Raw genomic sequence first — 24,987 nt, forward strand, 5'->3', positions numbered from 1 at the left:
AACCTTTTTTTGGTGTGTTTCTTAGAAACAAAAAGAAATGTTTATTTTATGTTAACCTTTTTTTTTTAAATTTATTAAGTCCACATTATTAATTCAATAAATTAATAGGTTTAAAGTACAAAATTTATTTTCACTATAGGAATTTGCAAATAATATTGATATTAGTATAAAAATTAATTATTATTTTGTTTTATTAATTTAAAAAAATGATTAGCTACAACGCGAGTACGAAGAATACTTAGTAAACACGAAGGGAAGCACCACGCGCCACCGCCCTTCTCCGAGTCGCTTTTTCGCTATGTTAAAGTCGCTGCTGCCTTCTCTTACTTCCCGCTGTTCTCTCAGTCTCACCCCCTTCCTCTACTTACACCCCTCCACGCGCCGCCGCCTCCTCCCTCGCCATTCCCCGCCACACCTCTCACCAGGCGTCACTTCACTCCGGGCCTCATCTTCCTTCTCTCACGATCTTCATCGGGCAAGTGTTATTTTGAATCAAACTATAATTAATTCCGTCGTAGCTATGTTCAGAACTGGGATAATTCTGCTGTAATTGTAAGGTTTTGTTGATGTTTTTAATTGAAAACGTGATTGCCCAGATGGAGTCTGAGAGTTATACCTTCGGCCCGTACAAAATCAGCGCCAAGGAAGTGTTCTACTCTACTCAGCTTTCGTATGCTTTGGTCAATCTACGGCCTGTTGTTCCCGGTACGTGTTTCCCGTTCCCATTCTTTTTCATGATCACAATAATGTAAAGTTTTTTGCTGAAAGAAATGCTTTTCAGGGTTTTAGCTTTGTTAAATCTCTTGTTTCATATGCCTCTGTGTTAGAATGATGGTAATGCTCTTCTTGAAATACTGATCAGGGCATTTTGTTTTGAGATCAATTTAGAGCTCCAATATATTGATTTTGATGGCTATTTTGGTCAGTTATTTGTTTATGAATCTTAGTACCATAAACAGTGATGTAACTCGTTACTCTTGATATTGATTCTTGTCCCAAATATAGTTGTTTACTGGTGTAGATGAATGGTTTAGCAATCTAAGTTGGAAATGGTAGGACTATATTTCTGCCATTCAGTCTTATGTTGTATAGCGTTAATGAAAGCATGATTGAGTTGATGTGTTGATTTGTTTTCATCTTATATACTCTACTTGAAAGCAGGAATAGACTTTGTCTAGAGTGGTAGACTATCTTTCGCAATATTTACTGTTCTGAGGTCCACCTTAGTTCACATAACTAAGATGGTTTCTGGCAGGGAAAGAGTTTGACAGAGTTTACTGGATAGGCTTGCACAACGTCATGATTATAAAATGTTTGATCGTCACTTAAGGTTACTAAGAAAAATAAGTGCCTATATTGTCTATCACCAATCTCATGGGCAGAAGCCTTGAACAACATGATCGCCAGAATCAACTATGTGAATCTGTGCTTTTGAGCTGAGATTATAACTACAGAGGGTCTTGGGTGAAAATGGCAAAACAGCAGAAACTGAAAGAAACATCACTCTTTGACGTTTTTGAAAATTTGTTCTGTACTTCAACTCGTTCACGTTTAGTCTCCAATGATATTGTGTTGATTGTGGGTTGTGTTTGCTCTTCGTTGCAGGTCATATCCTTCTCTCAGTTCATATTTGAACAGCACATAGTGATCGACTGTAACTTGTAGATATTACATGGATTGACAGGTTGGATCTTGTAAAAATGTAGAGTAAATTGAAATTTAGTTGGTTGAGCTTTACCGATCAAATTTATACTAGCATGTTCTTCATGTTAACAATAGCTATGTACATGCTTTTAGATCAAACAGTACAAACATCTTTTGACCCATCTCAGCTCAGGAAGTTCTCGACGTGGGTGGGTTTTGGTTTTGCAAGTGTCCCAACTCCCTCATCATAAAGAAATTCTGAAGTTTATGCTGGAAAAGTAAACATATTTTAATCCCTTTAATTTACATAATTTTGCAACAATCTGAGGGCAAGAAGTCTTGCCTTTTCATCTGTTGAATCTCTGCACCATCCATATTCCCATCTGTTTGGCCCATGGAAAAGGATAAGCAGAAAGATTCCCAACCACGTGACACTTGCACATTTAGATTCTCATTTTGTTTACTTGACACGAAACACATGTGCTTGTCTGCCCGCGACGTGATGTCAAGCGCTTCATTGATCTTACTGCTGATGAAACAAGTGATCTGTGGCTTACGGCTCAGAAGATCGGTCACCAGCTAGAGTCCTATCACAATGCATCTTCGCTCACATTCACAATCCAAGTAAGATAAAGCATAGCATATGAAGGCAACCATTACTTGTTTTTTCCCCTCATCCTCATGTTACATTTAGTTATTTCATATTTGATATCGTTTTCCTCTGTCTGCTTGCCTACAAGTTGTTGATCTGGTTGAATATCCTTATCTTCCTAAGCAACAGATGCATGGACATTTTCTCCTCTAGTTGTTGAAACTGTTAGCTAACTCTATCTTGACTTCCAAGTCCTAATATCTGGAGATCCCTTGAAACCTTAGGATGGGCCACAGGCTGGACAGACTGTTTCACATGTCCACATCCACATACTCCCACGCAAAAGTGGTGATTTCGAGAACAACGATGAAATTTACGAAGCTGTAAGACATTATTGCATATAGATTTGTCCCCTTTAGATTTTCTCTGCTGCTAATCCATTGCATAGATTGATTCGAAGGAAAAGGAACTGAAGCAGAAGCTCGATCTTGACAAAGAGAGGAAGGACAGAAGCATGGAGGAGATGGCTCAAGAGGCGGCCGAATACAGGAAGCTTTTTTTGTAGAAAAACGGTACGGGAGTCGTTGTACTTGCATTGTGCTTATGAATTGCCCGGTCTCTCTGGATTATTTGGTGTTGTTTGTGATCAAGAGCCCTTTTTTATGAATCAATGGCACAATTCCTCAGATCTTGTATCCAGAATAGCTGTTCCTGTTATTTGTTTGGCTCTTGCTTGACAATTCAGTATCGTGTCGTTCATTATTGAATTCTCATTTCAAATTAATGTTTCATTTTATATGGGATAATAATTACACTTTCTTTCCCTGCTGGTTTGTATAATTACATAAACCTCCCTCCTGTTTTAGAAATTAACTAAACTGCCTCCCTTATTACTTCTATTCAGTCAGCAGCCAACCCATTCTAGTAGGCTGCATCTGCATTTGGATGAAAGGATGTGAATTTTGAGTTAGGGTTTCAAATGGTACCACATTAAATGAATTTGAATTCATTACAACGACACAAAAATATAATTCAATATAAAAGATATCTTGACGTAAAATGGACATAATAAATTACTTTTTGGCGATGAGTTATTTAGATAAACTCAAATTATATTTTGATCGAATAAAAAATCATGGACAATATGTTACTTTTTATTTTTTATAAAATTACAGCTACGTCCCCCTAACGGGTGTTAGTGTAATATTTTTCAGGAGTATATGAGTAAGGTTTGACTCTGAAAAAGGGATGTAATTGTAATTACAATTATAATTTTAAAAAATATATTTACAATTTTACAAAATTATGAGATATTTATATATTTTAACTTAATTTTAGAAATTATCAATATAATTTATCCTAAAATCAAAAAAACTAAAGAGCATGCATCACTGATTTATACTCATTGTAATATGTATATGATGGGAGTTTAATTGTTTAAATAATAAAACTACCATAGAGAAAAATTTACCCCAATGAAACTCAAAATAGCACGATAAGATAAGAATTTGTATCTTTTTCATCTGGTCGAGTCAGACTCATGAACCCATAATGGCATCCATTTATAATCATTTGAGAATGGACATCGTGAGATGTGTTTTCATATAATCCATGACACATTGATCCTCTTAAGGAAAAAAACACTTAAGCATTGAAATTTTTTTAACTAAAAGCCATCTGTAACAAATTTAACGTTTGTGTTTCAGGTCAGTCCATCACTATGACTAAAGGTTTTACTGTAAATCTCATTGCTAACACTAGTTTTCGATAATCAAATTGAATTTGACACGTCATTCAGGATCTCGACTCGAATCTATCTTATTCATTTTTTTTTGGAAAAATGTGAATTGCATAAAATTAAAAAAGGAGTACAATCATACAACATCCAGGTGTGCTTTCTTGATGCATTAATAACATTCTTCCCCCTCTATTGTTTAGATACTCGAACTATAGCCACATGCAACGAAATACCTGGCCGAACCTCGTTGACTAGTAATTGCGAGCACTTTGTAGAAAAAGCACACTAACAAGTGATCATATTTTTCCAAGAGCCTATCCTAACATAAAACACAATTTGTATTTGTCAATTGGAGCCAAGAAACATCCATAGTAGTTAATTTGTCTAGGAGCGCCAGCTACAGAATGAAGCTCTTCCTTGCAATTTTGAAAGGTCCCTGCAAGAGCGTTGCCAATATCACTTCTTGGAATAAATTAGAAGCCCTAGCCGAGATTATCCTGCCAGTCGTTTTCCTCCACTGTATTGAGTCAAACCCACCGTGTATAATTGGTAGACCCAAAACTATCTCAGCTACCTCAGTGGAATGTGGTAGAGGCCAACACCACTCACCTTTTGAGATGAAAGTTCCTACCTTAGCCTTCTGAGGGACCCCAGTAGTAGAAGCAATATGGGGGAAATTTACGAGTCAACACTCCATCAGAGTACCACGGATCCTCCCACGGAAGAACCGTATCTCCATCATCTATTCTGTACTCAGCCTTTGGCATTAAATTAGACAGCAGCTGCATCAGTTTCCTCAATGTACAATCTACACTTTAAGCCTGTATCTCAAAACCCACTTAACTCAGAAGGACGTATCATTCATAGATATAACGTCTCAAAGGTGCTTCGCCATCAGTGCTTTGTTCATTGCTCCTAATCTTTGTAAACCATGTCCTCCTTGCTCCTTGGGAAGGCAAACCTGTGCCCAGGCTAGCTTTTATTACATCATAACTATTGGCTAATAGAAGTTCCGTCAGTCAACGGTCAATTGATGCATCAACATCATTCATTGTTAAGGTTGTGGAGCCTTCCGGTTCAGAAAGAACTTGAACTTTTTTCACGTTATTTGCTCATCAGCCCATATTACTAAAGAATGTAGTTTTTAATACACCATATGTTCTCAGCTAATGATTTTCCTTTTTTCTTTGTCTTTTTTTTTAGTTTTTAACTAGATTAATTAAATACGAATAAGTACGAGACGTATATTGGTAATAGATTAGAAACTAAATGTACGGTACGCAAGCAATACGGCCTAGGTATATTAGCTAACAAACAAGTATTTTATATGGATTAAGAAAAAATATTATTGATGTCTATTAGAGCAACACAACACCATAAAATATTGAAGGACAGATTGAGGTCACAAGAATTCTACGATTTTATAGGGACTAATATGCAAAATATGCGTTAGCATTCTGATGTTGAAATTAGTAAGACCCTTGTCAGAAATAAACAAGAACTCATGAAAAATAAGTGAAAATGAATAGATTATGAAAGACGTGTGATGGTGTGAGTGCTACAAAAATGGAAAATTTGGTAGGTATTTTGCTCATTACGCTTTGTGTCATTTGGTTTTACCAAATTTGCCTTAGGGGGGCTTCCACTCTTTGGTTAATTAGGCTAAATAATCTCATTAGGTTTTGAAATATTGATACCCTATGTATAAAAATATAATAATTTGTAAATAATGATTTCATTTCAAAGATTTGGACTGTATGTATACCAATTCAATATTAATTAAATAATTTGTGCATTTGGAATAAATTATATAGTTTTGATTACATAATAAATATAATATAATTAATCAGGTATGATCAATAATAAGAATGCTCCTCAACAATGTTGAATTGTGCTTCTTTGGTGTTTTTCATTCTGCTTATGCAGCAATTATTCACGAAAAGTTTGGATGACTTCAAATTTAATTATCAAAATATGTTTGATAAAAATACTTACACCCAAGTATGTTTTACAAGGATATTTACAAAATATCCATCGATATTTGAATGAAAGTGATCGTTGTTATCACCTAGAGCCAAATAAGTGTTAGCTATTTTTGAAAGAATTGAAGTTTGTGACTAGCTAATTATGGGTTTAAACTCCACCAATTTATGAATATTGTTCTATTTTAATAGTTGTTATTTATTTATGTTAAATTGTGTGTTATGAAAATTTTAATATAATTGTAATCAATTATCTTTTTTTCTAAAAAAAATGTGAAAAGGTTGTCGGTTGGAGATTTGATTAGGGCCCTCAAGTAGATATTTCTGATTTTGTGTCATTTTGCATGTAAATATTTATGTATTCTTAGAAAATAGCATCTCAACTGCTATCAGTTAAGTAGAAGACAAAAATATATGATTAAGTCATGCGATTGTCATTCCCACATCATTTATTTACACATATTATTATGTTGTAGTTTATCCATAATTATTACTAGCATGCAAGATTTAAATTTTTTTAAAAAAAAGATAGAAATAGAAGATTAAAATGCTAGCAACGTTAACTCAAAAAAACCAAGAATCTTTGATCCATTTTATTATTATTATTATCATAATTTAGAAAAGAAACAAGTGTTAGCATATAAAGGGTAATATAATGTTCAGAATTCAAACCCCCTCATAATATTATTACATGCTTGGCATGAGTTAATTCTTGTGCTAGCTGTTGTGGCAACTGAAGGCTATCAACAAGATCTTCCAAGTTCTCTAGCAATTTCCATTTCACTGAATCTGCCCTTGAATATGACAGCCCTTATTATATATATTCCACATAAAACTAAAAATCAGCCAATGAAATCAAGTTTTATTAAAGGGATTGTTCTTCCAGCTAATTCTCTGGATCCTTACCTGATTAATTAATAAATACCAGTGCTCATCAGCTCTGTGAGTATCCAAGAACCATAACTAAACACATACAAAAACAGAAAGGAACAGACATACCATTTATCCTCTTCTTGCAATGGAGTCATGTAGCAGAACCATCATGCCTTGTGCTGCATGCAGATTCCTCCGACGTCGTTGCACCAAGGACTGCCTCTTTAGCCCCTACTTTCCTCCCGCGGAGCCTGAGAAGTTTGCAGCCGTTCACCGTATCTTTGGTGCTAGTAACATCAGTAAAATGCTGCAAGTAATTACTACAACTTCTCTTACAGTGTGTTTAACCTCTTTACAGCAAGAATATAACATGAGGATTTTTACCAGTTGTTTTAACCTGTATGAGCTTTCGTTTCAGCAGGAGGTTCCTGTGGATCATAGAGGAGATGCTGTCACCAGCTTGGTTTACGAGGCCACAGCAAGGCTCCAGGAGCCAGTTTACGGATGTGTTGCTCTGATTGCTTCTCTTCAAAAGCAGGTTTTTGGACTGCAGTCTGAATTAGATGAAGTTCTGGCAGAAAATGCGACTCTCAGAGCACAACTCTCTGTTGCGTTGTCTTTGGTAGCATCTTGTCAAAGCTTTCCGTTTGTGGAGAATAGCAATCAAGAGTCCAACCATCAACTGCAGCCGAGTGAATGTGGCAATTCTCAAAACTCTGATATGATGCTGCAATATGATCAGGTCACAGATTCCTACACAGCATTGGCAAATATGTTTTTGTGAGTCCAGACTGCACAGAGCCTGTATCCATGACTGACTCCAACGTCCAAATCCTCTACTCTAAACCCCACTCCAGTCACACACACACAATATCCATGTTATGAGAGGCTGTCATTCTTCAGTTTGCGTCAATGACTGTACCTCACATTAATATACTGCAAGAAGTATGATGAACAATAAACCAGCAAGGTTACAAAGCTGTAGCTACTCTAGCATCAAGTTAGGAGAGCAAAGAAAATGGCAACAGGAGAGGCAAAAAGAAGCTTTTTCCAGTTACATTCATTTAGATATAGAGGGTATCATATAGCATTAGACAATCTAAGTTACTGTCCAGCTATAGCAAGAAACAACTTCAGCGTAGCACATAACAAACTAGTCTCAACAGATCATGCATCAGCAGATTGCTCTTGCTCCGTCATGGATATAGGTTCATTCATAATTAGGTGACAGAGACAAGATTTATGTTGTAAAATGGCTAATCACAGCAAAGAAGAGCCTGTTCAAATGAATAAAGCCCAATCTCGACCCAAAGTATAAGCCAATGAGTTTTGGGTAATGTAAGGCACTCTATGTCACCATGATTTCCATTTTTGCCCATGAACAATCATACACCAATCTGCAAGGCAATTTTGGAATTGAAGAAGAAAAGGCAAATATAAAACATAAGAAGAAGAATAATTTAGGCCAAATATGTATCTGATACAATATTATATGTGACTGTGTAAACAAATTACAAGTGCCAGCGTGAATCCTTTCCGTATCCTCTCTCGTCTAGAGGAAGTACTGAAAAATCTAATAGTCATTCTAAACATTGGTAGAGGCAACCAAGAAAAACTTGGCATGTATGAACTCCCTCAAAGAAAAACAGGAGCTTTTGGTTAATTGTCAAATAAGTGCCTTTAAAAGACACAAATCTTTGTGAAAGATCCGGCATTAACGATCATGTAAAAGGTCCTCTGGTTCCAACTCTACTCCCAGCCGCCTTTTGATGGATGTACATGGATCCAGAGAGGACTTGCATTTTTTCTGCAACTCCATGAACCTCTGCATGTCAAAATTATGTTTCTTAATGAGCTTTCTCTGCCTTGAGAGGAAGAGCCTCTTCAGCACATCTTGGTAACTTGGGTCTCTTGAAGTGAACAGGAAGTAGGCATAACCTATGACTATCCCAGTTGTGGTTGTGAAAAATGCAATTGGCTCCATCACATCCCAAGAAAATTCCCAGAATGTCAGACGAAAGAAGAGTCCGACCTGTACCACGCTAAATCCCAACCCAGTCCACAATATGCGACGGACTTGTTTGTGAGCCAGCATATCGATCTCTTCCTTCTTCTCCTCCAGTTTCTTGAGCTCATCTTTACATGGGTCATCTTCAGGTAGAAGCGCAAGGGGCACTGCCCTTCTAACCAAATCAACGACCTGAATAGAGATCCATAGAAAGGAATGAGAGGCCATATCTTCATACTAACTCTATCAACCAAAACACAAGTCACATGCAATTTTATCATATCAATAGCAAAATCTCAAAGTCTGGGATTTTTCAACAGCCTCACATCACCAGCATGTTTTGGAAACACCTCAGACAAAAAGGAACTTGTCAGTGCATCATCACCAAGTCTCTCTAATACAAAATCATGTACTCTAAGCATATCAAAGTTAAAAGCTTTGTTATGTTGTTCTGACCACATTTAGTATAAAACTAGATAGATGGTTAACATGGAAAACTCTACTTTGCGCATGTCAAAGATGCGTTTAGCAATAACTATTGGTAATTATATTTGAAGACTGAGCAACAACCATCAAAACAACACTGCCATCCAGCTCAAATCTGAAAACCCAAAACCTCAAAAACCCATGGACATTCAAGAACTTATCCGAGTTCACGACTGCATTTAGTAATTCCAGACGACGTAAGGAGAAGGAACCACGCAAAATTAGATTCACATTCATGAAAAGAAATCAACGCTCCAGGGTTAGGCAACCCTGTAAAATGAGAGTCATCAACTGAAAAAACAATCCCGAAACATCAAGTTCAATATACTCCAGCCGTTTAACAGTCAATGTAGCTTGACCACTCAACCCATATCAATCGAACAAGTCAAGTTCAATCACATTTTCCCCAACAAGATCTATAAAATATATTGTCCTAATCAGTGCTATCCACAGTCCAAAATCACAAAACTGAATTCCCCTTTCCTCCTCCTGCTTCTAATTTTTCTGGGTCCGCCTTGGGGTACCTATATCACTCTCCCCTGTTCCTGAACCATACACAAAATCAAGATTTGGGCACAAAAGATCAAGCTTACCCCACACCATTCTACCACAACCCTTCATAAAAATCTGTTGTCCACATCAAAACACAAAAGAATTAGCAAAATTGAGAACCCAAAAATTATCAAAACCTTATCAGGATGGAGGTAGACTTTGTCGCGGAAGAGCAAAACGACACCAGCTTCATCAAGAACTCTAGCGAAGGCCGCTGCCTCATCCGACGACTTAGCGACGCCAATGCTCTCGCAGGCTCTCAAGAGCTCCGCGTACGAGATCACTTCCTTGTCCTCCACTCCTAGCTTCTCTTTCAGCGCCTCCACATTCACCAGCCTCATCAACCTCTTCGCCTCCGCATACGTCAGCTCATTCTCGTCCCCGCTCCCACCTCCGCCGCCCGCGGCGGAGCTGCAGTGGCGGCGAAACGATGAACCCACAAATCCTCTGCAATAGTTGAATGAACCGAAAGTGGGTCCCGGCCTGGCGGGTCTCACGGCCGACTTGAACACCTGTTTCAACAAAATGGTACCTGGATTCCTCCACATTCTTCCTCAACTATAACTCCCAAATCCCTGTTTTAAATCCTTTTCAGTTTCAAAAACCAACGTCCTTTAACGAGCGTGATACGGATTTCAATTCACAGCAATCGCTAGATTATGTCGTCCGCCATTGATGAACATCAAGAAAACCAAAACCCAAACAAAAGAGGGGGTGAATCTCAACGAGGAGAAGAGCACAAAAACCAAGAAACGAAGAAAAAGGGAGTGCAAGATGAAGGATATATATACATATATATATATATATACGTATAGTAACGGTGAATTTAAGAGCGTGTCATAGTTGAAACTGCAGTCGTTGAAGGAAGGGAGTAGGAAACTGGAATTGGTGGGATGGGGAGGGGTGGGGTGGGGGGGCCGGCGGAATGCTGTCTGCAAGCGGCTACGCAGTGTGTGCCATACGCGTGGTGTGTGTGTGTAGTGATCTGTGATGAGTTGGTGACCGTTGATTAAGTTTGATTTGGATTTATATTAAAATTCTATTTTTAATTCTTACAAGTTTGAATTTTATTTTAATTGAGTTTGGTACTAATTTTAATATTTTAGTTGAATTATGATAATTTGATAATTGCCATATTTTAATTTGGATTGGTCGAACTTAATTCTATTTACTTTTTTTATATAAATAATTTGATTAATCTTTTTATATTGATAAGCTAAATTATGAATAATTCAAGAATTGCCCTGTTTTTATTTTAGATATAGTCAAATTTTCACTTAAATTAATTTTTTATAAATAACTTCTTTTTAAATAAATTATATAACAAATAGTAAGATTTGGAACTTTAATGATAAATTAATATAAAAATAGACATTCACAAACTCAAACTCAAATTTTTTGATTGAATTAGTATAACTGGTCGTTCATCCTGGATTTTTATATTATATTAAGAAAAAATAAAAATAAAAAGAAATAAATTGAGTTTTTATCTCAAATAAAAATCTTGAAAAATTTAATGCATTTTCCAACGTTGTGTGAAATGTGAATGGTGAAGCACACCATTCAAAGCTGGTGTTAGGGTTTGAGCCTCTCCCCATCCCTTTGGTCGGTTCAGACAAAATGACGAATGCGTGTTCACGTATCTCATAGGGGTGTTTGCGTAAGTTTATTTCTTTGAAAAAGTGTCGATATAAATTTAAGAGGTACACTTATAATTTTATAAAAATAGTGGGTGTTTAAATAATTAAGCTAACTTGAAGGGGTCTCGATGTAATTTACTCAAAAGAAAATTCCATTTCTTTTTGTGGACTTAACTTTGGATTAAAAGAATGAGAAAAGGGCCAAAGTGCGTTGACCATTTTTGCAAAATATGCCCTTTAAGCTTTTGTTGGGGCAGTTTATAACTGGTACAATTATTTAAATAATGCAAAAAAAAAAAAAAATTACAGATCTGGTGCGATTTTGAATCCTTCAAAATTCTGAGCGGCACCGCGGTGAAAAACCGCGGTGCCACAATTTAAAATAAAAAAAAAAAGGATTTTACTATGTCACCGCGGTGTCTTACCGCGGTGACATAGATTTCAAAAAAAAAAAATAATTTAAAAAGCCACCGCGGTGATTCACCGCGGTGGCAATTAAAAAAAAATTATATTTCCTGTGTCACCGCGGTAGCTCACCGCGGTGACACAAAATTATTAAAAAAAATAATTTTTTAATATGCCACCGCGGTGGCATATAAAATTTTTAAAAAAAAATAAAGAATGAGCCACCGCGGTTCATCACCGCGGTTGCTCATTATTCACGTTTTTTTTTCGTACCTGACACCGCGCTAACAGAGCGCGGAGATTACTTTTCTGCTTTTCCAGTCTCGCTGACACCGCGCTAAGATAGCGCGGTGATAAATAATTTTTCTGTATTATTGTCTGTGACACCGCGGTTGTTTATCGCGGTTTTTTTAATTATATATATCACACTCCATTCCCTCAGTCATTCACATTGAAAAATCGAACGACAACTTCAAAAAATTCAACATTCATTTCTTAGCTCTTACACTCTCAAGAGCAGTCAGCAAAATTTCATACTCCACCGTTGAAGATTTACAATTGGAAAGACGTTTAGTACGTTATTTATTAAATTCTTATGTTATTTGTTCCTTTTAAATATCTGATTATATTAAAAAAAATTTATTGATGTGTATATTATTTTGTTTTGAAGATATGGCGGAGCAAAATACCGTTGATATTATTATATATTTTGGAGGTCAACAAATCAATTCGAATGGTTCTGTAAGTTATGATCGTCCTCCACTCGGATTCATGCAGATTTCTCGTAGTACTACATTTGCTGAGTTGGAGTTAATTTTGTATGATGAAATTGGTATGAATAGGAATAATGTTAAACTGAATATATTTTTTAAATACATAACATTTAATTTTGGCCAAAGGAATGAGATGTTGTTGGCAATTAAAAAGGATCGTGATATGAAATTTTTTTTAAATCCGGTGAATGGATATGTGTCGATTGATATTTTTGTCGAAGCGGAAAAAGTTCAGCAAGAAGCTGTACCCGATGACTCAGCTGTTGGTGATTGGGGAACGTATATGTCTATGATAACCCAAGATTTGCCGAGCTTACCAGTAGTAACTCAAGAAATGGGCCGGTTTGGTATTAATGAAGATTATCCAGGTCCATCGTCCTATGCAGGCCCATCATCATATGCAGGTCCATCGTCCTATGCAGGCCCATCATCATATGCAGGTCCATCGTCGTATGCAGGCCCATCATCATATTCAGGTCCGGCTGCATATTCAGGGTCATCGGGTTATGCATGTCCATCGGATTATGTGGATTCATCTGAATGCGATGATGAAGATGCCGAGTTCGAAGCTGATAGTTTGTTGAACACTGAGCAAGCTGACTCAGAACCTGATGAGGTCGATCTGCCAGAACAGATTGAACAGAATAATGACGATGATGGTGACGTAAGTATACCTGTTATGATGGATGTTCTTGGTGAGAATGCACAAGAGCAATTTGACTTGAACATGCCTGCCATGCCTGACCGAATGACCCTATATCCGGACATTCCATTTTTTAGCACAACACATCCAGAAGTCCCTGCTGACTCTATTGATATCCCTACTGGTAGGTGGGGTAATTTTTATGACTCTAACACTGGGGAGCTCGCCAACGGGATGTTGTTTAAAAGTAAGGACCATTTAAAAGGAAGCGTGCAAGATTATTCGGTCCGGTTTGCAAGACGAGAATACCGGGTGGTGGAGAGCAAGAAAAACTTATGGAAAGTCGCTTGCAAATATGATGCACAGACTGGGTGCTGTTGGATGCTAAGGGCCATTTTCAAACCAAATATGGGATTATATAAAGTTACCAGGTACGTCGGACCACATACATGTCTGATGAATGAAATTTCTGTTGACCATGGTAACTTAGGAAAGAGTATGATCGCAACACATCTGCTGGGCTTTCAGACCATGTATTGAGGGATATCGTTATTGTCGTAACGTTATTAGCGTGGATGGAACACATTTGTACACGAAGTACAAACATAAAATGCTGGTAGCAGTAACTTTAGATGCAAATCAGCAGGTGCTGCCGTTAGCGTTTGCACTCGTAGACGAAGAATCGCTTGAGTCATGGCGTTGGTTCCTCCGAATGCTTTCCAAATATTTGTGCCCGTCAGAGGATGATCGAGTTTGTTTGATTTCAGACAGGCATGCTGGTTTGATCAATGCTATAAATTATGTGCCCGCATTCAAATTTCCCCGCGGAGTACATCGATTTTGTTTACGGCATGTCTGCTCAAATTTTAACACAAAATTCAAGAACATCCAGTTGAAGGATATGTGCTGGAGAGCAGGGGCCGAAGACAATCCTCGAAAATTTGATAGAATAATGGAAGAGATCAAATCATTGAACGAGGAAGCGTACGATTGGCTTGGGAGAATTGACAAGGCTCAATGGACGGCGGCGCATGATGGTGGTTGGAGAACGGGTATTCTAACTACAAACATGTCTGAGTGCATAAACGGAGTATTAAAAGGTGCGAGACGCTTACCAATTGTGGCTATTGTGCAAATAACGTTATCCCGCTCTGTGCAGTATTTCTTGCAGCGATCTACACGGTGTAATCGTATGATCAATGCAAATCAACAATGGGCTGATTATGCGTTCAAGTTGTTCGAGGCTCGACAGGCAGAGGCAGTGCGCCACATTGTTCAGAAATTTGACTATAACCAACAATCTGCCTCAGTGGTGACATTGAGCTTGACCGGGCAGGGCTCCCGTACGTATGTCGTCAAATTGAAGCATCGTATGTGTTCTTGTGGCAAGTGGGGTGCAAATGGAATTCCGTGTTCACATGCCATTCAGGCATGTCGGCATTTTGGGGTTAACGCGTCAAATTTTATTCCTCACTATTACAGTGTACAATCATACAAGAAGACATATCAAGGGAGGTTTGAGCCTGTGTACGGTGAAGAATATTGGGAACCGGTGGATTTTGAACTTGTGCATAATCCCGCACTGCGAGCTCGTCGAGGCCCAGGTAGACAAGTATCTACTAGAATACCGAACGAAATGGATAGACCACAAGTACGTGCTCGCCAACAATATCAGGCTCGTCAAGCTCGGGGTTGATTCTAGCTTGTTAAATGCAACTTTGTATCATGCTACATATGTTGAATATACAACTTTGCAATTGCAAATCTTGCTTTTATTTTTATAATATATAATTGCAACTTATAAAATGGGAACTAAAATAATCAAATTTACAGCATACTTTACAGTATATATATAATATAATATTGTAATCATTATGTAATCATATAATAATCAAATTTATTGTATATATAATAATCATACTTTACAGCATATATATAATAATCAAATTTTATATATAATAGTCATACTTTATATTTAATTGAATATACATACGTATATATATATAATAATCATATTTTATATATAATAATCATACTTTATATTTAATTGAATATACATACGTATATATATATAATAATCATATTTTATATATAATAGTCATACTTTATATTTAATTTAATATACATACGTATATATATAATAATCACATTTTATATATAATAATCATGTGCTTTATATAATAATCACATTTTATATATAATAAATTGAATATACATCTCAATTTACATGTGCTTTATACAAAGCTAATAATGCCCTCCAGTGCCACAACGTGGACGTCTTCTGTGCCTTCGGGGAGGATTATCATCTCTTTGGTCACCGGGTGTGTTCACATCGGTGTCTTCGAATGGAACGGGTGATGCATCATATTGTCTTCGAATTTGCGGGTTAAAATTATGTGTAAATGTACCGTCAAATGATGGCAGATATGGAGCATGTGGAGTATATGCAGTCGATGGACCTGTTTCCGGATAAAAGCTCGATGGACCAGCCTCTGTCCGACCAGTAGATGGACCGGCCTCGGCATGTACGCTCGACGGACCAGCCTCTGTGAATGCGTTCCCACGAGCTGTGTCTGTCGGTCTAACTCGAACGCTTGGATACCGTGAACTAGAAAAGTTCATAATTTCACGTCCGATCGTACGCGCTCGCGCTCGAGTATCTCTTAACGACTGCTGATCATCTCCGGCATTTTCACAATCAATCACTAGCTGCTCCATTCTATTATACTGTTAAACAAAATCAAATTATAAACAGAATCAACTGGCTAAAATAAATGAACATAACATAAATTAGAAGGTGCTTACCACATATTCCCAATCACGGGTGTCAGTCGGTCGATAACCCGGCGTGTTCGTAGACAATATGTTTTGTGAAATTTGGACCCGAGTAATTTGATGATACCAGTTCATATAGTCAGGAACGGTATCACGACCACCTTCAATAATGGGTCCTTCCACCACCATTGATTGCACATCGTTCCATTTCGCAATGTAGTCCGCGTGAAACGTTGCCCAGTCCATGTCCTGACGTCCTCGCCTATCTATTGAGTGTAAACGACGCTCACTGATCAATGGGTTTTGGGGGATGTCTTGCACATAGCCAAATTGGCGAAGAACCCTCTCCGGGTGATGCATCTCCACCAGCGAATAATTGATCAATGGGCATCGTATATTCCACGTTGTGCGCATTGCATAATAGGGCAATGCCTCAAGCTCGACGGCAATATTATTATACGGAGTCCAAATAAACTACAATAGCATATAACAACAATCAATATACTTGAAACAAATGCATCAATTATATTACTAAAAGTAAAAAATAAATCACAACAATATACCTCATTTAACTGCATACGGTCCAAAACGTTCCTTATTATGCGTAGAGCATTGTGCGCCGTATGAGTACGGGATATATGAAACGACCACCTAAAATCAAAATTAAGAAAAGTTAGTGAAATCAAAAATTTTTATAACTATATAAATAAATAAAAAAAGTCCATACCGTGCAGCATATGGAGGGGTAGGCAGAATATTGTCAGGGTCAATAATGGTCGACACTAGAGATGAAGCTTCACTCGAGGGAACGGGTGCAAGTGTTATTATGCGAGACCATGCCCATATCTGCAATAATTGCATGGCACCGCCAATATTAGTTTTCCCTCTTTGTGATGCTGTACATAGCTCCCGGTACAGATAGGCCAACACAGCTGAACCCCAATTTGAGGTATATTCCTCGTGAATATTTTCCATATGCCGTAAATATAATAATGACACGGTGTTCCCTGTAGCATCAGGGCACAACACTCCACCAAGAATGCACATGGCACATATCCGTGCCTCCTGTAGCACAGCCTCAAATGGGCTATCATCATCACATGTATTTTCTAATAAATACTCATATAACACTGACAATTTTATTCTCGACCATCTAAAAGCATCTTCGTTTGGAATAAAACCCAACTGTTCATGACAATAATTTTGCCATTGTTGGGTATTATACCTTCTATCTACCCCGGTAATAAGATTACCTTCCACCGGGAGTGTCCAGATGATCGCGATATCCTGCAATGTCACGGTTGCTTCGCCCACCATAAAATGAAATGTGTGTGTCTCGGGGCGCCATCTCTCTACTAATGCAGTAATTAAGTGGGTGTCAATTTCAACATGCCCACACTGCAAGACACCAAGAAACCCCATATTTTGGAGTACTTGTAAAACACGTATATGACGTGGTGCTAGTTGGAGAACACGAAAAAAGGCTATATCACCACGTCGTACGGATAATGTTGTATCCGAATTTTCAGATACATCCTCAGACCGATGATTTAATTGCCCGTACAGAACACTGGTATCGATAGGGCCAAAATTAGACATACTGATTTTAAATATTTTTCAAAATTAACTGAGAGGAATAACAAGAAAAATTGCCGAGAAGAGGAAGATGAAGATGAAGATGAAGATGAAGCCGAGAGGAAGAAGAAGAAGAATTTGAGAGAAAGAGGAAGATGAAAACAATGTAGTGCTTTGCTTTGCGGTGGAGTGAGATTTCACATTGCAGCTCACACTTAAAATAGTGTGAGCTGCAATGTATTCACGAGAAAGCAATTTGCTGAGCCACCGCACTGCGTGAGTGCGGTGGCTCAGCACCTGCAGCCTGCAATTGCAGGCTGCAACTTTGACCAATTTTTTTTTTCGGTCCTGGTGAAGAACCGCTATCTCAGATAGCGGTTCTTCACCTGTTCATTTTTTTTTTTTATATTTTATTCAGCCACCGCGGTCGCTGACCGCGGTGGCCGTTTATATATATATTTTTTTTAAATTTCTGTGTCACCGCGGTGAAGAACCGCGGTGACACTTGAAATTTGTTTTTTTAATTTAAAAAGTTGGCACCGCGGTGGAACACCGCGGTGCCGCTCAGAATTTTGAAGTTTCCCAATTCACACCAAATCTGTAATTTTTTTTTTTTTGCATTATTTAAATAATTGTACCTTTATAACTTTCCTCGCCCCAAAAACAGCCCCAACCACTCACAATTAATTTTCTTACAGCCTTTTTCTCATGCGCCACTTGTCTGTGTTGTCTTTTAGTATTTTTGTCAGATTATCAGAGTGAAAAGGAAAAGGGAAACTTCTCAACAAATGTCTGCATGAGAACTCCTAATTGCCTCTTTGGGTACTCACTTTCTTTTATTTACAATCGAGGACATAAAATAGTTCTTGATATAAGCTAAGTAGTTATTTTCTTACATAACTTTTTGAATGCGTAAGACGTTTTGGACAACAAATTGAGGACCGTGTTATGTTACTCGAGAGTTATTGTTATAAATTGGACGAGCTGGCTATATATACTAGTAGTTGGTGCACGCGTAACGAGTGTGTACGGAATTAATATCTCTTTATGAAGAGATTGTTAAAATAATTTAATTTTAAATAAGATATGAAATTAAGAATTACATACAACCTAAGGTAATTTTATAGACAAGAGATCTTGGAATCAATTTGGTGTGTGGAGGTGGATTAGCTTTCAAATTGATTCATAATATATTTACGCAATTATTTGCACCTGGACACCACAGTTCACAACAATTGAAAAGTCAACCAATGAAGAAAAATAAACTCTTTTAAAATTTATTATAATTATAATTATCATCTCATTTAAAAATTACAAATATTTTTCTTGAGATTAATGATTATCTTAAACACGGCTCGCAATAATCTATTATAAGAGAGTATTTGTTAAACGTTTATTAATTCTAAAGAAGTGTTAATAATTTTTAAATAGTAAAAAGTATTTATAATTTTACTACAACGTTGTTATTAGTTATTAAATGAATTTTTAAATTATAGTTATAAAAAAATTTAAATTAGCGAACATAATGAGTTGTTAGATGAAAAATAATTACAATGACAATCAAAATATGATTTCGTTAAATTTAATCTCACAAGTAATTATTAAAAAAAAAGGCAAAACGACTTAGACATAAAAATTTGACCAGGGAAGAGGGCACTAAAAGTAGCCAATAAGTTCATCCAAGCTCAATGAATTTGTTTAGAAGAGAAAATCATCAGACCAAAACACAGCAAAAGCAAACGGGCTCTGTTTCCTGGTTCAAGTTTTTCGACTAATGTTCAAACTTCATCTCAAACACTAGACATTCTTAATTTTTTTGGCAGTAAAACTGAGCAAGTAATGAGAAAGCTCCACTAAATAAGAACACAGCATGATCCCTGTACACAGATTTTCTCAACCCAGGGTTTAAATCCTGTACGTGATTTTGAACGATACGCTGATTCGCTAGTGTCGGGTGGAAGAACAAATTTACAGTTGCTCAGTGTAAATTCTATAATCAGTAGAGCCAATTTGAAGTTATATACACAAATATGCTAAAGAATATATGATCCTCAAGAAACACTCACTGGCTGTGTCTAGACTTTCTCAACGTTTTTACCATACCTCTGGCGATTTTCCAAAACCAGAAGAGATTCATCAGTGACAGCACCGGAGGAACTGTAACCAAGCTGTAAAAGCCCAAGGGGAAGACTTTCTTGACCTGAAAAATATGCCAAAACGAAATAAGATTCACAAAAATATCGGCGATGACCATCACGTTTGTGAGCATTTGAGGGTCGCATACGGCCATCCCCATGCCAAATGAGGAACAAGACTTGTACTATAAATGTTTTATCAAGGTATTCTAATTTATGATACTTCACCAAGCAAAAGTGTGATGATAGTAGAACCTCCAGGTACCTAAACCGCTGTCAGGTTATTGACGCAACTATGCAGCGCTTATGGAAGCAGAACTGTTCATGTTTGGCAAGAATATGCTATATGTTTAGAGGTATCATCATATCTTTTATAAGCACAATACAACATCTACCACCATGTAGTTAATACAGGCTCATGTTTCTTGAATGCAATTCCAATATCCAAACCCGCACCTCATGTTATCTTATATATGCAAACAATGTGAGAAATAAAGCAAGATTCCAGATTTTGTTTCTCCAGGAGAATAAAGATTAGTTTCAACCCGATTTCTGACAACATCCTCCCTTGACGTAGAAGACGAGAGGCATTTAAGACAATCAATATACAGTTATTCACCTATAACCCTTTCTGCTAGTAAGATCCCCTCGAAGGAACCATCCAGATCACACTGGTTTCCAGCATTTGGCAACCTAATGCTGGCAGAATTAAATATCTGATGAAGTATCAACTTTAACCAGAAGAACCAGACTCAACTGTGTTGGTTAAGGATTTTGAGATCTCTCAATAGAAAACTCGAAATTGGAACAGCATTTAATACTAAAGGCGGAAATGATAAAAGATAAACCAGTAAACATGCACTCACCTGATCAAAATGGATAAACATGTGGTAGAAATAGAACACAAACAAAATAATCCTTGCAACCTGAAAATCATTAGTTTACATGTTAGAAACATCTAAAGTATGTATCCAGCCAAAGAAATCAAAATGAAGCACAGTGTATTTCACATTCTGAAAAATTTACTGATAAGTTAAAGCTTAACACCAGTCAGTGAACAACAAGTGCAGTTTTAATTACTTATAAGATAATGATGCAGCTCGGCTAGCAGTAGATAAAACCTGTTTGAACTACAAACAAGTAAAAGATTTTCTGAAATTGAATAAAGTTTGATAGACCATACCAACCAACCAAAGAACAATGCAACACCGTTGTAAATGTAGAGTTTGGAATTCTTCAGACCAGCAACATCAAGACACCTGGATATGCAGAAATGAATTGATGTCGATTTTAACAAATGGAACTGAACAAGGAGATGACAGATTCATGTCTATGAAGCTTACCATCTGAGATTAACAAATGGGGTTGTGCTTTCAGTAAAGAGAACCATGAGTATATAGATTTGTGCTTGACCGCTTAATAGGGACAGAGTGATCGAATATGCAGAGAGCCCATGATGTATGATCTAGCAAAATAGATAGCTCCATAATCAAGCTCACAGAAAAGAAGAAAGACACAGATATAGCTAACATGACAAGGTTGTGTTAAACTATACATGTATGTCTAATACATAAATAAGTACAAGAGTCAAGGAGCAACATCCGAGAAACTTATAGGAAGTAAATACTCCGAGTAGGCAGAAATATGTTATATAAGAGCATAGGTTACATAATTTAAGAGTCAATACTGATGAAAAGAGGAAAATTTAAGATGAACTTGGAGGATTCTTGAACTTACATATTCCAGGCCACCTAAAGCTGGGAAGTGATAGATAATCATTGCCAAGTCACTCAAAAAGTACCCAATTGAAACCTGTATCATTAAACCAAAAAATAGAAAAGAAAGGAGGATCATATCTTGGACATGCCTCAGGAGATATTTCAAACAAGTACCCAATCAAGTCCCACTAAAAAAGATCTGGCATATCATAATTCAATATTTGCAGTTGAACTAAAAAATAATTGTGCAAGAAGATATCAAAACTAAGTAGCGATGATTTCCTCAAGCCAGCAGGGACAGTTGTCAAGTTTGGGTATCTTTACAGTATAAAGACAACTTAAAACGCTCTTGCCCACATTCATCAAACCCATCAACCGTGATTATACAATTTTCAACAGTTTATAATAACTTAAAGTAGCATACCCCCAATATGGTGTCTGACAAAGTTGAGGATTTATTGATAATCAACCCATCTTGAGTATCAACAAAAAGGTCTGAAACAAGCAAGAAATACAGAGAACCAGCAGCCACAACTATTGCATGGAAAGTGGAGAACCCCCTGAACACAATAAACAATAACAAGATACCAAAATCTCAGGAAGTGACGATTACTGGTTAACTAAGAATGTATCATTAATATATTACTAGAAGATAACATCATAAAGAACCATTACCTGTTGTTCCATTCAAGCTTCTCTTTTTTGTTAAGCTTATTATATCCTTTGAAAAAAGAAGTGCTAATTACTCCTGTTAGATCGTAAACCTTCAAAAGAAGAACATTGGATCTCTTCAAAAAGGGATCAGACGTGGCCAATTTTCTGAGTAGCAGCAAGTCTAATTAAAGGTAATCTTTGCATGAATATCAACAGAAATGGTCAAATCCAACAAAAATTAAGATGAACTTGGAGGATTCTTGTACTTATATACTATTAAAAATGTCAGATTATTGAAAAAACCACACAATCACTCAACTTCCTTAAAACTTCTTTTTGTATAAGATTACATCAATATAATTCTGTTCTCATAATTCAATAGGAAAATATGGAAATAAATGACAAAGACTTGCATAGTAAGCACCACAGTGGTTGTTTAGATGCTACACTCGGTTCATATACACATACCCCAATTTATAAATTTAAGGGACATGTTTCATTTATCCATACACCCGACACACAAAGTACTGGGTGTAGCACGGATTTGACCACACCACAGGTCCACCACCATTAATATTCCAAACTCTAGAACTTTTCCTCATTCTATCATCAACTGCAACATAATTATGATCTCCCAGAGCACAAAATACAAACCCTGGCAATAAAATTAACAGTAGACCAAAACTCAAGACAACCAAAACAGCATTAGAAAACAAGGGGAGAAAAGAAACAGGCTACAAATCAAAATTCAAGAAAGCCACACTCACAATCTTGCACATCAAAATCCCAACAAAAACAGATGAGAGCCAGTGCAACTCTCTAATTGGAGTAGCATGACCCGCAATACTCATCAGCCCAGCTCCTATTCCCATAACCCACATCATATTTCCGTTTCTCCCTGCAAATAAGTAGTTCAAGAACGAAAACAAACCATCAGAGTTTCAACATACAAAAACAAAAACAAGAAAAGGAACAACACTCCTAATTCATTCATGCAAGTATGAATTCGTATAACCTCTAATTCAAGAAAACAGCATTTTTCAGTTACCAGAACAAGAACAATCAACATGTAACTGAACCCAAGAAAACAACAATCGGAATAAAAAAAAAAGAAAGAAAGAAAGAAAAACACGGTGCTGACTGAAAAGGTGGGCGAGTGCTATAATTGGAGGAAAAGCGTACGCCGCCTGGAGTATCAACCAACAAGCACGGATGACTAATAGAAAACTATGATTAGAAAATTCTAGATGCACTCACCAGCGGGGAGGAGAGAGCTGAAAATGGTGATGGGCTTTGGAGTGACAGGAGGGAAAAATAATTTTATATGTATATATATAATACACAAACAATATATATATATATATATATATATCAAGAAATATAAAATAATTGGATTCTGAATTTATTTTCTTTTTTTTTTTTTTAGGGTTGGGAGATTAAATGATAATTCTAGATTGATGTGTTTTACCTAATCCTAGTCCAACATTTTTAAGTGTTTTGTTTGGCTAAATTCGCATTTTAAACGAAATAGTAATTGTTCTTGTTGTTTGTCATTTATCAATAATTATTTTTTAAATTAAATTTTAATATAATCATATTTTAATAAAAGTTATAAATAATCATCCATGATTTTACATTTAATTATTCATACTATAAAGTAATTTTTAAAATTCATTTATTAACCTTAATATAAGGCTAATTTCATAAGTTAGTTTATGGTTTGCATTTACGCAAGCTAATTATGAAATCGTGAATTCAGACGTGATAATCATTTATTTTACAATCAATTATGCAATCTTCATATCAAAGTGGACCTAAGCTATTGTAGCTAAAATTAGAAAAAATTAAAAAAAAATACTTATCTTGATGAGTTTACTCATTTTGATCAAAATGCCTTTTTAGATTATAAATTTTATTTTTATATATATTTTATAATTTTTAAAAATATTTTTATGAACTAATATTTTCTATAAATTATTTATTTTAAAAGGGTAAAATAGTAATATCCACTTCACCGTTTAGGGTTACATAATTATTTCCATCTGAAGGGAATATTTGTAATTTTTCAAACTATAAAGAGGTATTCATAATTATGCAAAAGCAAAATCTCACTTTTAGTCCCACTAGATAGGGTCATTATCACTTTTGTACAGAGCTTTACGGACTCAACACTTTTGGTCTCAAAATCCTAAATTTTTAATACCATTGGTCCTATTCGTTAACTATTGATGGAAACAGCACGTGATTTGACACATGCAATTAGTCAACGGCCAGCTTTTAAAAAAAATACCATTCAGGCGTGTATTCAGCTTCTTGTATTTTTAATAAATAAATTGTATTTTACTAATTATAATATGATTTATATAAATACATGTATTAGTTTTTTATTAGAATATATTAATTTTATTAAAATATAGTTACAAACAAAAATAGAGGTTAAATAATCTTTTAACTTTAATAATTTTCTATAATTTATACAAGTTTGATAATTTTTTAATTTAATTTATAATCTAGTAATTAATTTGTTAAGGGATGATTACATTTACACTCTCTCACCTATTGTCTTTTTACACAAACCACCCTTGTCTTTTAAGAAGTTACAGAAACCATTATTGACAGTTTTTAAAACTATAAAACGCCGCTATTGATCCAATCAAATTTTAATTTAATTTTTAATAACAAAAATGCCATCATGGATGTTTTGTAATTACCTAAAGATAGATGGGTGTCAAACTACTATTTATGGAGATGAACAACGATCCTATATATATTTTTATTATTTAACTAATTTTTA

General features: G+C 36.1%; 4 protein-coding genes and 1 pseudogene across 7 annotated transcripts; 2 read left to right on the forward strand and 3 right to left on the reverse strand.

Annotated features, from left to right (window-relative positions):
* The first annotated feature begins 229 nt into the window (after positions 1-229).
* On the forward strand, positions 230-3,059 carry FHIT (FRAGILE HISTIDINE TRIAD). Its single transcript, XM_011091250.3, has 5 exons — positions 230-475; positions 597-707; positions 2,122-2,268; positions 2,521-2,619; positions 2,685-3,059. The coding sequence occupies exons 1-5, from the start codon at positions 299-301 to the stop codon at positions 2,799-2,801; spliced, it is 651 nt and encodes a 216-aa protein (XP_011089552.1). The 5' UTR covers positions 230-298; the 3' UTR covers positions 2,802-3,059.
* Positions 3,060-6,974: 3,915 nt separating this feature from the next.
* On the forward strand, positions 6,975-7,613 carry LOC148786825 (LOB domain-containing protein 24 pseudogene; annotated as a pseudogene).
* Positions 7,614-8,288: 675 nt separating this feature from the next.
* On the reverse strand, positions 8,289-10,744 carry LOC105170482 (calcium uniporter protein 1, mitochondrial-like). Its single transcript, XM_011091251.3, has 2 exons — positions 10,013-10,744; positions 8,289-9,029 (listed from the first exon to the last, which is right to left on the reverse strand). The coding sequence occupies exons 1-2, from the start codon at positions 10,421-10,423 to the stop codon at positions 8,544-8,546; spliced, it is 897 nt and encodes a 298-aa protein (XP_011089553.1). The 5' UTR covers positions 10,424-10,744; the 3' UTR covers positions 8,289-8,543.
* A 4,836-nt stretch (positions 10,745-15,580) lies between these two features.
* On the reverse strand, positions 15,581-17,710 carry LOC105170846 (serine/threonine-protein phosphatase 7 long form homolog). The gene is made up of 4 exons (XM_088884646.1): positions 16,839-17,710; positions 16,675-16,762; positions 16,142-16,585; positions 15,581-16,063 (listed from the first exon to the last, which is right to left on the reverse strand). Exons 1-4 carry the CDS (start codon positions 17,708-17,710, stop codon positions 15,581-15,583), a joined length of 1,887 nt encoding a protein of 628 aa, XP_088740772.1.
* A 1,805-nt stretch (positions 17,711-19,515) lies between these two features.
* LOC105170483 (uncharacterized) lies at positions 19,516-23,534 on the reverse strand. Of its 4 annotated transcripts, none has more exons than XM_011091252.3 (9): positions 23,451-23,534; positions 22,961-23,091; positions 22,215-22,303; positions 21,964-22,099; positions 21,559-21,633; positions 21,165-21,286; positions 21,005-21,080; positions 20,688-20,747; positions 19,516-19,886 (listed from the first exon to the last, which is right to left on the reverse strand). In XM_011091252.3, exons 2-9 carry the CDS (start codon positions 23,075-23,077, stop codon positions 19,749-19,751), a joined length of 813 nt encoding a protein of 270 aa, XP_011089554.1. In that variant the 5' UTR covers positions 23,078-23,091; positions 23,451-23,534; the 3' UTR covers positions 19,516-19,748. The 4 variants fall into 4 exon arrangements, with proteins under 4 accessions (XP_011089554.1, XP_011089555.1, XP_011089557.1 ...); XM_011091253.3 differs by having other exon boundaries at positions 23,335-23,475; XM_011091255.3 differs by lacking the exon at positions 23,451-23,534 and adding an exon at positions 23,242-23,381.
* Positions 23,535-24,987: the final 1,453 nt, after the last annotated feature.

The sequence above is a fragment of the Sesamum indicum genome, linkage group LG9 (assembly GCF_026168435.1).
Source record: "Sesamum indicum cultivar Baizhima isolate 11 linkage group LG9, ASM2616843v1, whole genome shotgun sequence".
NCBI classification, from domain to species: Eukaryota; Viridiplantae; Streptophyta; class Magnoliopsida; order Lamiales; family Pedaliaceae; genus Sesamum; species Sesamum indicum.